Source organism: Oncorhynchus gorbuscha, unplaced genomic scaffold, assembly GCF_021184085.1.
Source record: "Oncorhynchus gorbuscha isolate QuinsamMale2020 ecotype Even-year unplaced genomic scaffold, OgorEven_v1.0 Un_scaffold_2373, whole genome shotgun sequence".
NCBI classification, from domain to species: Eukaryota; Metazoa; Chordata; class Actinopteri; order Salmoniformes; family Salmonidae; genus Oncorhynchus; species Oncorhynchus gorbuscha.
Window position 1 is genome coordinate 48,610 of NW_025745111.1, and position 13,759 is coordinate 62,368.

The 13,759-nt window shown below is 42.7% G+C and overlaps 1 protein-coding gene across 1 annotated transcript in view; it reads left to right on the plus strand.

Moving 5' to 3' along the window:
• Positions 1-13,311, plus strand: part of LOC124017483 (proteasome subunit beta type-6-like) — a gene marked incomplete at its 5' end in the record, with an annotated part of 58,028 nt that extends 44,717 nt beyond the window's left edge. The window contains 1 exon segment of the mRNA XM_046332695.1: positions 13,085-13,311. Coding sequence (XP_046188651.1) covers positions 13,085-13,212 — 128 coding nt within the window.
• Positions 13,312-13,759: the final 448 nt, after the last annotated feature.

The following is a 13,759-nucleotide window of genomic DNA, read 5'->3' on the forward strand; positions in this document are numbered from 1 at the left end:
ATTCCCCCGACAGCCCTGTCCCTGTTATCATGTTAACTATATTATTCCCCCGACAGCCCTGTCCCTGTTATCATGTTAACTATATTATTCCCCCAGCCCTGTCCCTGTTATCATGTTAACTATATTATTCCCCCAGCCCTGTCCCTGTTATCATGTTAACTATATTATTCCCCCAGCCTGTCCCTGTTATCATGTTAATATATTATTCCCCCAGCCCTGTCCCTGTTATCATGTTAACTATATTATTCCCCAGCCCTGTCCCTGTTATCATGTTAACTATATTATTCTCCCAGCCCTGTCCCTGTTATCATGTTAACTATATTATTCCCCCAGCCCTGTCCCTGTTATCATGTTAACTATATTATTCCCCCGACAGCCCTGTCCCTGTTATCATGTTAACTATATTATTCCCCCGACAGCCCTGTCCCTGTTATCATGTTAACTATATTATTCCCCGACAGCCCTGTCCCTGTTATCATGTTAACTATATTATTCCCCCGACAGCCCTGTCCCTGTTATCATGTTAACTATATTATTCCCCGACAGCCCTGTCCCTGTTATCATGTTAACTATATTATTCTCCCGACAGCCCTGTCCCTGTTATCATGTTAACTATATTATTCCCCGACAGCCCTGTCCCTGTTATCATGTTAACTATATTATTCCCCGACAGCCCTGTCCCTGTTATCATGTTAACTATATTATTCCCCCGACAGCCCTGTCCCTGTTATCATGTTAACTATATTATTCTCCCAGCCCTGTCCCTGTTATCATGTTAACTATATTATTCTCCCAGCCCTGTCCCTGTTATCATGTTAACTATATTATTCCCCCAGCCCTGTCCCTGTTATCATGTTAACTATATTATTCCCCGACAGCCCTGTCCCTGTTATCATGTTAACTATATTATTCTCCCAGCCCTGTCCCTGTTATCATGTTAACTATATTATTCCCCCAGCCCTGTCCCTGTTATCATGTTAACTATATTATTCCCCCGACAGCCCTGTCCCTGTTATCATGTTAACTATATTATTCCCCCAGCCCTGTCCCTGTTATCATGTTAACTATATTATTCTCCCAGCCCTGTCCCTGTTATCATGTTAACTATATTATTCCCCCGACAGCCCTGTCCCTGTTATCATGTTAACTATATTATTCTCCCAGCCCTGTCCCTGTTATCATGTTATCTATATTATTCTCCCAGCCCTGTCCCTGTTATCATGTTAACTATATTATTCTCCCAGCCCTGTCCCTGTTATCATGTTAACTATATTATTCCCCCAGCCCTGTCCCTGTTATCATGTTAACTATATTATTCCCCCGACAGCCCTGTCCCTGTTATCATGTTAACTATATTATTCCCCCAGCCCTGTCCCTGTTATCATGTTAACTATATTATTCCCCCGACAGCCCTGTCCCTGTTATCATGTTAACTATATTATTCCCCAGCCCTGTCCCTGTTATCAGCCCTGTCCCTGTTATCATGTTAACTATATTATTCCCCCGACAGCCCTGTCCCTGTTATCATGTTAACTATATTATTCCCCCAGCCCTGTCCCTGTTATCATGTTAACTATATTATTCCCCGACAGCCCTGTCCCTGTTATCATGTTAACTATATTATTCCCCCCCAGCCCTGTCCCTGTTATCATGTTAACTATATTATTCCCCCAGCCCTGTCCCTGTTATCATGTTAACTATATTATTCCCCCGACAGCCCTGTCCCTGTTATCATGTTAACTATATTATTCCCCCGACAGCCCTGTCCCTGTTATCATGTTAACTATATTATTCCCCCAGCCCTGTCCCTGTTATCATGTTAACTATATTATTCCCGACAGCCCTGTCCCTGTTATCATGTTAACTATATTATTCCCCCAGCCCTGTCCCTGTTATCATGTTAACTATATTATTCCCCCAGCCCTGTCCCTGTTATCATGTTAACTATATTATTCCCGACAGCCCTGTCCCTGTTATCATGTTAACTATATTATTCCCCCAGCCCTGTCCCTGTTATCATGTTAACTATATTATTCTCCCAGCCCTGTCCCTGTTATCATGTTAACTATATTATTCCCCCAGCCCTGTCCCTGTTATCATGTTAACTACATTATTCCCCGACAGCCCTGTCCCTGTTATCATGTTAACTATATTATTCCCGACAGCCCTGTCCCTGTTATCATGTTAACTATATTATTCCCCCGACAGCCCTGTCCCTGTTATCATGTTAACTATATTATTCCCCCGACAGCCCTGTCCCTGTTATCATGTTAACTATATTATTCCCCCGACAGCCCTGTCCCTGTTATCATGTTAACTATATTATTCCCCCAGCCCTGTCCCTGTTATCATGTTAACTATATTATTCCCCCAGCCCTGTCCCTGTTATCATGTTAACTATATTATTCCCCCAGCCCTGTCCCTGTTATCATGTTAACTATATTATTCCCCCAGCCCTGTCCCTGTTATCATGTTAACTATATTATTCCCCCGACAGCCCTGTCCCTGTTATCATGTTAACTATATTATTCCCCCGACAGCCCTGTCCCTGTTATCATGTTAACTATATTATTCCCCCGACAGCCCTGTCCCTGTTATCATGTTAACTATATTATTCTCCCAGCCCTGTCCCTGTTATCATGTTAACTATATTATTCCCCTAGCCCTGTCCCTGTTATCATGTTAACTATATTATTCCCCCGACAGCCCTGTCCCTGTTATCATGTTAACTATATTATTCTCCCAGCCCTGTCCCTGTTATCATGTTAACTATATTATTCCCCGACAGCCCTGTCCCTGTTATCATGTTAACTATATTATTCCCCCGACAGCCCTGTCCCTGTTATCATGTTAACTATATTATTCCCCCAGCCCTGTCCCTGTTATCATGTTAACTATATTATTCCCCCAGCCCTGTCCCTGTTATCATGTTAACTATATTATTCCCCCGACAGCCCTGTCCCTGTTATCATGTTAACTATATTATTCCCCCAGCCCTGTCCCTGTTATCATGTTAACTATATTATTCCCGACAGCCCTGTCCCTGTTATCATGTTAACTATATTATTCCCCCAGCCCTGTCCCTGTTATCATGTTAACTATATTATTCCCCCAGCCCTGTCCCTGTTATCATGTTAACTATATTATTCCCCCCGACAGCCCTGTCCCTGTTATCATGTTAACTATATTATTCCCCCGACAGCCCTGTCCCTGTTATCATGTTAACTATATTATTCCCCCGACAGCCCTGTCCCTGTTATCATGTTAACTATATTATTCCCGACAGCCCTGTCCCTGTTATCATGTTAACTATATTATTCCCCCAGCCCTGTCCCTGTTATCATGTTAACTATATTATTCTCCCAGCCCTGTCCCTGTTATCATGTTAACTATATTATTCCCCCAGCCCTGTCCCTGTTATCATGTTAACTATATTATTCCCCCAGCCCTGTCCCTGTTATCATGTTAACTATATTATTCCCCCAGCCCTGTCCCTGTTATCATGTTAACTATATTATTCCCCGACAGCCCTGTCCCTTTTATCATGTTAACTATATTATTCCCCCGACAGCCCTGTCCCTGTTATCATGTTAACTATATTATTCCCCCAGCCCTGTCCCTGTTATCATGTTAACTATATTATTCCCCCAGCCCTGTCCCTGTTATCATGTTAACTATATTATTCCCCCAGCCCTGTCCCTGTTATCATGTTAACTATATTATTCCCCCAGCCCTGTCCCTGTTATCATGTTAACTACATTATTCTCCCGACAGCCCTGTCCCTGTTATCATGTTAACTATATTATTCCCCCGACAGCCCTGTCCCTGTTATCATGTTAACTATATTATTCCCCCGACAGCCCTGTCCCTGTTATCATGTTAACTATATTATTCCCCCAACAGCCCTGTCCCTGTTATCATGTTAACTATATTATTCCCCCGACAGCCCTGTCCCTGTTATCATGTTAACTATATTATTCTCCCAGCCCTGTCCCTGTTATCATGTTAACTATATTATTCTCCCAGCCCTGTCCCTGTTATCATGTTAACTATATTATTCCCCCAGCCCTGTCCCTGTTATCATGTTAACTATATTATTCCCCCAGCCCTGTCCCTGTTATCATGTTAACTATATTATTCCCCCAGCCCTGTCCCTGTTATCATGTTAACTATATTATTCCCCCAGCCCTGTCCCTGTTATCATGTTAACTATATTATTCCCGACAGCCCTGTCCCTGTTATCATGTTAACTATATTATTCCCCCAGCCCTGTCCCTGTTATCATGTTAACTATATTATTCCCCCAGCCCTGTCCCTGTTATCATGTTAACTATATTATTCCCCGACAGCCCTGTCCCTGTTATCATGTTAACTATATTATTCCCCCGACAGCCCTGTCCCTGTTATCATGTTAACTATATTATTCCCCCAGCCCTGTCCCTGTTATCATGTTAACTATATTATTCCCCGACAGCCCTGTCCCTGTTATCATGTTAACTATATTATTCCCCCAGCCCTGTCCCTGTTATCATGTTAACTATATTATTCCCCCAGCCCTGTCCCTGTTATCATGTTAACTATATTATTCCCCGACAGCCCTGTCCCTGTTATCATGTTAACTATATTATTCCCCCAGCCCTGTCCCTGTTATCATGTTAACTATATTATTCCCCCGACAGCCCTGTCCCTGTTATCATGTTAACTACATTATTCTCCCGACAGCCCTGTCCCTGTTATCATGTTAACTATATTATTCCCCCAGCCCTGTCCCTGTTATCATGTTAACTATATTATTCCCGACAGCCCTGTCCCTGTTATCATGTTAACTATATTATTCCCCCAGCCCTGTCCCTGTTATCATGTTAACTATATTATTCTCCCAGCCCTGTCCCTGTTATCATGTTAACTATATTATTCCCCCAGCCCTGTCCCTGTTATCATGTTAACTATATTATTCCCCCAGCCCTGTCCCTGTTATCATGTTAACTATATTATTCCCCGACAGCCCTGTCCCTGTTATCATGTTAACTATATTATTCCCCCGACAGCCCTGTCCCTGTTATCATGTTAACTATATTATTCCCCCGACAGCCCTGTCCCTGTTATCATGTTAACTATATTATTCCCCCAGCCCTGTCCCTGTTATCATGTTAACTATATTATTCCCCCAGCCCTGTCCCTGTTATCATGTTAACTATATTATTCCCCCAGCCCTGTCCCTGTTATCATGTTAACTATATTATTCCCCCAGCCCTGTCCCTGTTATCATGTTAACTATATTATTCCCCGACAGCCCTGTCCCTGTTATCATGTTAACTATATTATTCCCCCGACAGCCCTGTCCCTGTTATCATGTTAACTATATTATTCCCCCGACAGCCCTGTCCCTGTTATCATGTTAACTATATTATTCCCCCGACAGCCCTGTCCCTGTTATCATGTTAACTATATTATTCTCCCAGCCCTGTCCCTGTTATCATGTTAACTATATTATTCTCCCAGCCCTGTCCCTGTTATCATGTTAACTATATTATTCCCCCAGCCCTGTCCCTGTTATCATGTTAACTATATTATTCCCCCGACAGCCCTGTCCCTGTTATCATGTTAACTATATTATTCTCCCAGCCCTGTCCCTGTTATCATGTTAACTATATTATTCCCCCGACAGCCCTGTCCCTGTTATCATGTTAACTATATTATTCTCCCAGCCCTGTCCCTGTTATCATGTTAACTATATTATTCTCCCAGCCCTGTCCCTGTTATCATGTTAACTATATTATTCCCCCGACAGCCCTGTCCCTGTTATCATGTTAACTATATTATTCCCCCAGCCCTGTCCCTGTTATCATGTTAACTATATTATTCCCCCGACAGCCCTGTCCCTGTTATCATGTTAACTATATTATTCCCCCAGCCCTGTCCCTGTTATCATGTTAACTATATTATTCCCGACAGCCCTGTCCCTGTTATCATGTTAACTATATTATTCCCCCAGCCCTGTCCCTGTTATCATGTTAACTATATTATTCCCGACAGCCCTGTCCCTGTTATCATGTTAACTATATTATTCCCCCAGCCCTGTCCCTGTTATCATGTTAACTATATTATTCCCCCGACAGCCCTGTCCCTGTTATCATGTTAACTATATTATTCCCCCGACAGCCCTGTCCCTGTTATCATGTTAACTATATTATTCCCCCAGCCCTGTCCCTGTTATCATGTTAACTATATTATTCCCCGACAGCCCTGTCCCTGTTATCATGTTAACTATATTATTCCCCCAGCCCTGTCCCTGTTATCATGTTAACTATATTATTCCCCCAGCCCTGTCCCTGTTATCATGTTAACTATATTATTCCCCCAGCCCTGTCCCTGTTATCATGTTAACTATATTATTCTCCCAGCCCTGTCCCTGTTATCATGTTAACTATATTATTCCCCCAGCCCTGTCCCTGTTATCATGTTAACTATATTATTCCCCCGACAGCCCTGTCCCTGTTATCATGTTAACTATATTATTCCCCCGACAGCCCTGTCCCTGTTATCATGTTAACTATATTATTCCCCCGACAGCCCTGTCCCTGTTATCATGTTAACTATATTATTCCCCCGACAGCCCTGTCCCTGTTATCATGTTAACTATATTATTCCCCCGACAGCCCTGTCCCTGTTATCATGTTAACTATATTATTCTCCCGACAGCCCTGTCCCTGTTATCATGTTAACTATATTATTCCCCCGACAGCCCTGTCCCTGTTATCATGTTAACTATATTATTCTCCCAGCCCTGTCCCTGTTATCATGTTAACTATATTATTCTCCCAGCCCTGTCCCTGTTATCATGTTAACTATATTATTCCCCCAGCCCTGTCCCTGTTATCATGTTAACTATATTATTCCCCGACAGCCCTGTCCCTGTTATCATGTTAACTATATTATTCTCCCAGCCCTGTCCCTGTTATCATGTTAACTATATTATTCCCCCAGCCCTGTCCCTGTTATCATGTTAACTATATTATTCCCCCGACAGCCCTGTCCCTGTTATCATGTTAACTATATTATTCCCCCAGCCCTGTCCCTGTTATCATGTTAACTATATTATTCTCCCAGCCCTGTCCCTGTTATCATGTTAACTATATTATTCCCCCGACAGCCCTGTCCCTGTTATCATGTTAACTATATTATTCTCCCAGCCCTGTCCCTGTTATCATGTTATCTATATTATTCTCCCAGCCCTGTCCCTGTTATCATGTTAACTATATTATTCTCCCAGCCCTGTCCCTGTTATCATGTTAACTATATTATTCCCCCAGCCCTGTCCCTGTTATCATGTTAACTATATTATTCCCCGACAGCCCTGTCCCTGTTATCATGTTAACTATATTATTCCCCCGACAGCCCTGTCCCTGTTATCATGTTAACTATATTATTCCCCCGACAGCCCTGTCCCTGTTATCATGTTAACTATATTATTCCCCCAGCCCTGTCCCTGTTATCATGTTAACTATATTATTCCCGACAGCCCTGTCCCTGTTATCATGTTAACTATATTATTCCCCCAGCCCTGTCCCTGTTATCATGTTAACTATATTATTCCCGACAGCCCTGTCCCTGTTATCATGTTAACTATATTATTCCCCCAGCCCTGTCCCTGTTATCATGTTAACTATATTATTCCCCCAGCCCTGTCCCTGTTATCATGTTAACTATATTATTCCCCCGACAGCCCTGTCCCTGTTATCATGTTAACTATATTATTCCCCCGACAGCCCTGTCCCTGTTATCATGTTAACTATATTATTCCCCCAGCCCTGTCCCTGTTATCATGTTAACTATATTATTCCCGACAGCCCTGTCCCTGTTATCATGTTAACTATATTATTCCCCCGACAGCCCTGTCCCTGTTATCATGTTAACTATATTATTCCCCCAGCCCTGTCCCTGTTATCATGTTAACTATATTATTCCCGACAGCCCTGTCCCTGTTATCATGTTAACTATATTATTCCCCCAGCCCTGTCCCTGTTATCATGTTAACTATATTATTCCCCCAGCCCTGTCCCTGTTATCATGTTAACTATATTATTCCCGACAGCCCTGTCCCTGTTATCATGTTAACTATATTATTCCCCCAGCCCTGTCCCTGTTATCATGTTAACTATATTATTCTCCCAGCCCTGTCCCTGTTATCATGTTAACTATATTATTCCCCCAGCCCTGTCCCTGTTATCATGTTAACTACATTATTCTCCCGACAGCCCTGTCCCTGTTATCATGTTAACTATATTATTCCCCCGACAGCCCTGTCCCTGTTATCATGTTAACTATATTATTCCCCCGACAGCCCTGTCCCTGTTATCATGTTAACTATATTATTCCCCCGACAGCCCTGTCCCTGTTATCATGTTAACTATATTATTCCCCCGACAGCCCTGTCCCTGTTATCATGTTAACTATATTATTCCCCCAGCCCTGTCCCTGTTATCATGTTAACTATATTATTCCCCCAGCCCTGTCCCTGTTATCATGTTAACTATATTATTCCCCCAGCCCTGTCCCTGTTATCATGTTAACTATATTATTCCCCCAGCCCTGTCCCTGTTATCATGTTAACTATATTATTCCCCCGACAGCCCTGTCCCTGTTATCATGTTAACTATATTATTCCCCCGACAGCCCTGTCCCTGTTATCATGTTAACTATATTATTCCCCCGACAGCCCTGTCCCTGTTATCATGTTAACTATATTATTCTCCCAGCCCTGTCCCTGTTATCATGTTAACTATATTATTCCCCCAGCCCTGTCCCTGTTATCATGTTAACTATATTATTCCCCCGACAGCCCTGTCCCTGTTATCATGTTAACTATATTATTCTCCCAGCCCTGTCCCTGTTATCATGTTAACTATATTATTCCCCCGACAGCCCTGTCCCTGTTATCATGTTAACTATATTATTCCCCCGACAGCCCTGTCCCTGTTATCATGTTAACTATATTATTCCCCCAGCCCTGTCCCTGTTATCATGTTAACTATATTATTCCCCCAGCCCTGTCCCTGTTATCATGTTAACTATATTATTCCCGACAGCCCTGTCCCTGTTATCATGTTAACTATATTATTCCCCCAGCCCTGTCCCTGTTATCATGTTAACTATATTATTCCCGACAGCCCTGTCCCTGTTATCATGTTAACTATATTATTCCCCCAGCCCTGTCCCTGTTATCATGTTAACTATATTATTCCCCCAGCCCTGTCCCTGTTATCATGTTAACTATATTATTCCCCCGACAGCCCTGTCCCTGTTATCATGTTAACTATATTATTCCCCCGACAGCCCTGTCCCTGTTATCATGTTAACTATATTATTCCCGACAGCCCTGTCCCTGTTATCATGTTAACTATATTATTCCCCCAGCCCTGTCCCTGTTATCATGTTAACTATATTATTCTCCCAGCCCTGTCCCTGTTATCATGTTAACTATATTATTCCCCCAGCCCTGTCCCTGTTATCATGTTAACTATATTATTCCCCCAGCCCTGTCCCTGTTATCATGTTAACTATATTATTCCCCCAGCCCTGTCCCTGTTATCATGTTAACTATATTATTCCCCCGACAGCCCTGTCCCTTTTATCATGTTAACTATATTATTCCCCCGACAGCCCTGTCCCTGTTATCATGTTAACTATATTATTCCCCCAGCCCTGTCCCTGTTATCATGTTAACTATATTATTCCCCCAGCCCTGTCCCTGTTATCATGTTAACTATATTATTCCCCCAGCCCTGTCCCTGTTATCATGTTAACTATATTATTCCCCCAGCCCTGTCCCTGTTATCATGTTAACTACATTATTCTCCCGACAGCCCTGTCCCTGTTATCATGTTAACTATATTATTCCCCCGACAGCCCTGTCCCTGTTATCATGTTAACTATATTATTCCCCCGACAGCCCTGTCCCTGTTATCATGTTAACTATATTATTCCCCCGACAGCCCTGTCCCTGTTATCATGTTAACTATATTATTCCCCCAGCCCTGTCCCTGTTATCATGTTAACTATATTATTCCCGACAGCCCTGTCCCTGTTATCATGTTAACTATATTATTCCCCCAGCCCTGTCCCTGTTATCATGTTAACTATATTATTCCCCCAGCCCTGTCCCTGTTATCATGTTAACTATATTATTCCCCGACAGCCCTGTCCCTGTTATCATGTTAACTATATTATTCCCCGACAGCCCTGTCCCTGTTATCATGTTAACTATATTATTCCCCCAGCCCTGTCCCTGTTATCATGTTAACTATATTATTCCCGACAGCCCTGTCCCTGTTATCATGTTAACTATATTATTCCCCCAGCCCTGTCCCTGTTATCATGTTAACTATATTATTCCCCCAGCCCTGTCCCTGTTATCATGTTAACTATATTATTCCCGACAGCCCTGTCCCTGTTATCATGTTAACTATATTATTCCCCCAGCCCTGTCCCTGTTATCATGTTAACTATATTATTCCCCCGACAGCCCTGTCCCTGTTATCATGTTAACTACATTATTCTCCCGACAGCCCTGTCCCTGTTATCATGTTAACTATATTATTCCCCCAGCCCTGTCCCTGTTATCATGTTAACTATATTATTCCCGACAGCCCTGTCCCTGTTATCATGTTAACTATATTATTCCCCCAGCCCTGTCCCTGTTATCATGTTAACTATATTATTCTCCCAGCCCTGTCCCTGTTATCATGTTAACTATATTATTCCCCCAGCCCTGTCCCTGTTATCATGTTAACTATATTATTCCCCCAGCCCTGTCCCTGTTATCATGTTAACTATATTATTCCCCCAGCCCTGTCCCTGTTATCATGTTAACTATATTATTCCCCCGACAGCCCTGTCCCTGTTATCATGTTAACTATATTATTCCCCCGACAGCCCTGTCCCTGTTATCATGTTAACTATATTATTCCCCCAGCCCTGTCCCTGTTATCATGTTAACTATATTATTCCCCCAGCCCTGTCCCTGTTATCATGTTAACTATATTATTCCCCCAGCCCTGTCCCTGTTACCATGTTAACTATATTATTCCCCGACAGCCCTGTCCCTGTTATCATGTTAACTATATTATTCCCCCGACAGCCCTGTCCCTGTTATCATGTTAACTATATTATTCCCCCGACAGCCCTGTCCCTGTTATCATGTTAACTATATTATTCCCCCGACAGCCCTGTCCCTGTTATCATGTTAACTATATTATTCTCCCAGCCCTGTCCCTGTTATCATGTTAACTATATTATTCTCCCAGCCCTGTCCCTGTTATCATGTTAACTATATTATTCCCCCAGCCCTGTCCCTGTTATCATGTTAACTATATTATTCCCCCAGCCCTGTCCCTGTTATCATGTTAACTATATTATTCCCCCAGCCCTGTCCCTGTTATCATGTTAACTATATTATTCCCCCGACAACCCTGTCCCTGTTATCATGTTAACTATATTATTCCCCCAGCCATGTCCCTGTTATCATGTTAACTATATTATTCCCCCAGCCCTGTCCCTGTTATCATGTTCACTATATTATTCCCCCGACAGCCCTGTCCCTGTTATCATGTTAACTATATTATTCTCCCAGCCCTGTCCCTGTTATCATGTTAACTATATTATTCTCCCAGCCCTGTCCCTGTTATCATGTTAACTATATTATTCCCCCAGCCCTGTCCCTGTTATCATGTTAACTATATTATTCTCCCAGCCCTGTCCCTGTTATCATGTTAACTATATTATTCCCCCGACAGCCCTGTCCCTGTTATCATGTTAACTATATTATTCTCCCAGCCCTGTCCCTGTTATCATGTTAACTATATTATTCCCCCGACAGCCCTGTCCCTGTTATCATGTTAACTATATTATTCCCCCGACAGCCCTGTCCCTGTTATCATGTTAACTATATTATTCCCGACAGCCCTGTCCCTGTTATCATGTTAACTATATTATTCCCCCGACAGCCCTGTCCCTGTTATCATGTTAACTATATTATTCCCCCAGCCCTGTCCCTGTTATCATGTTAACTATATTATTCCCCCAGCCCTGTCCCTGTTATCATGTTAACTACATTATTCTCCCGACAGCCCTGTCCCTGTTATCATGTTAACTATATTATTCTCCCAGCCCTGTCCCTGTTATCATGTTAACTATATTATTCCCCCAGCCCTGTCCCTGTTATCATGTTAACTATATTATTCCCCCAGCCCTGTCCCTGTTATCATGTTAACTATATTATTCCCCCAGCCCTGTCCCTGTTATCATGTTAACTATATTATTCCCCCAGCCCTGTCCCTGTTATAATGTTAACTATATTATTCTCCCAGCCCTGTCCCTGTTATCATGTTAACTATATTATTCCCCCAGCCCTGTCCCTGTTATCATGTTAACTATATTATTCCCCCAGCCCTGTCCCTGTTATCATGTTAACTACATTATTCTCCCGACAGCCCTGTCCCTGTTATCATGTTAACTATATTATTCTCCCAGCCCTGTCCCTGTTATCATGTTAACTATATTATTCCCCCGACAGCCCTGTCCCTGTTATAATGTTAACTATATTATTCTCCCGACAGCCCTGTCCCTGTTATCATGTTAACTATATTATTCCCCCGACAGCCCTGTCCCTGTTATCATGTTAACTATATTATTCCCCCGACAGCCCTGTCCCTGTTATCATGTTAACTATATTATTCCCCCGACAGCCCTGTCCCTGTTATCATGTTAACTATATTATTCCCCCGACAGCCCTGTCCCTGTTATCATGTTAACTATATTATTCTCCCAGCCCTGTCCCTGTTATCATGTTAACTATATTATTCCCCCGACAGCCCTGTCCCTGTTATCATGTTAACTATATTATTCTCCCAGCCCTGTCCCTGTTATCATGTTAACTATATTATTCCCCCGACAGCCCTGTCCCTGTTATCATGTTAACTATATTATTCCCCCGACAGCCCTGTCCCTGTTATAATGTTAACTATATTATTCTCCCGACAGCCCTGTCCCTGTTATCATGTTAACTATATTATTCTCCCGACAGCCCTGTCCCTGGCTATGGAGAGAGATGGGTCCAGTGGAGGAGTGGTCCGCCTGGCAGCCATCTCAGAGACGGGAGTGGACCGACAGGTCATCCTGGGAAACCAGCTACCTAAATGGTCTACTGCTTAAAGACAGAGACACACAGTTCTGTTAGGCATGAGTTTGTAAAGCCCTTCAGATTTCTAATAAAAAATAAGCAAATTTAAATAAAGTTGTTTTGGAAGTAAATATTGTTTCTTTTGTGGTCACTGATGAACAGCCTGTTTAATTGTTAATCAGAAAGGGAGAGACTGGAGTGTAGATGTACCCTACTGTCTGTCTAAAGGACTGGAGATATACCCTACTGTCTGTCTAAAGGACTGGAGATATACCCTACTGTCTGTCTAAAGGACTGGAGATATACCCTACTGTCTGTTTAAATGACTGGAGATATACCCTACTGTCTGTCTAAAGGACTGGAGATAGACCCTACTGTCTGTTTAAAGGACTGGAGATATACCCTACTGTCTGTCTAAAGGACTGGAGATATACCCTACTGTCTGTCTAAAGGACTGGAGATCTACCCTACTGTCTGTCTAAAGGACTGGAGATATACCCTACTGTCTGTCTAAAGGACTGGAGATATACCCTACTGTCTGTCTAAAGGACTGGAGATATACCCTACTGTCTGTCTAAA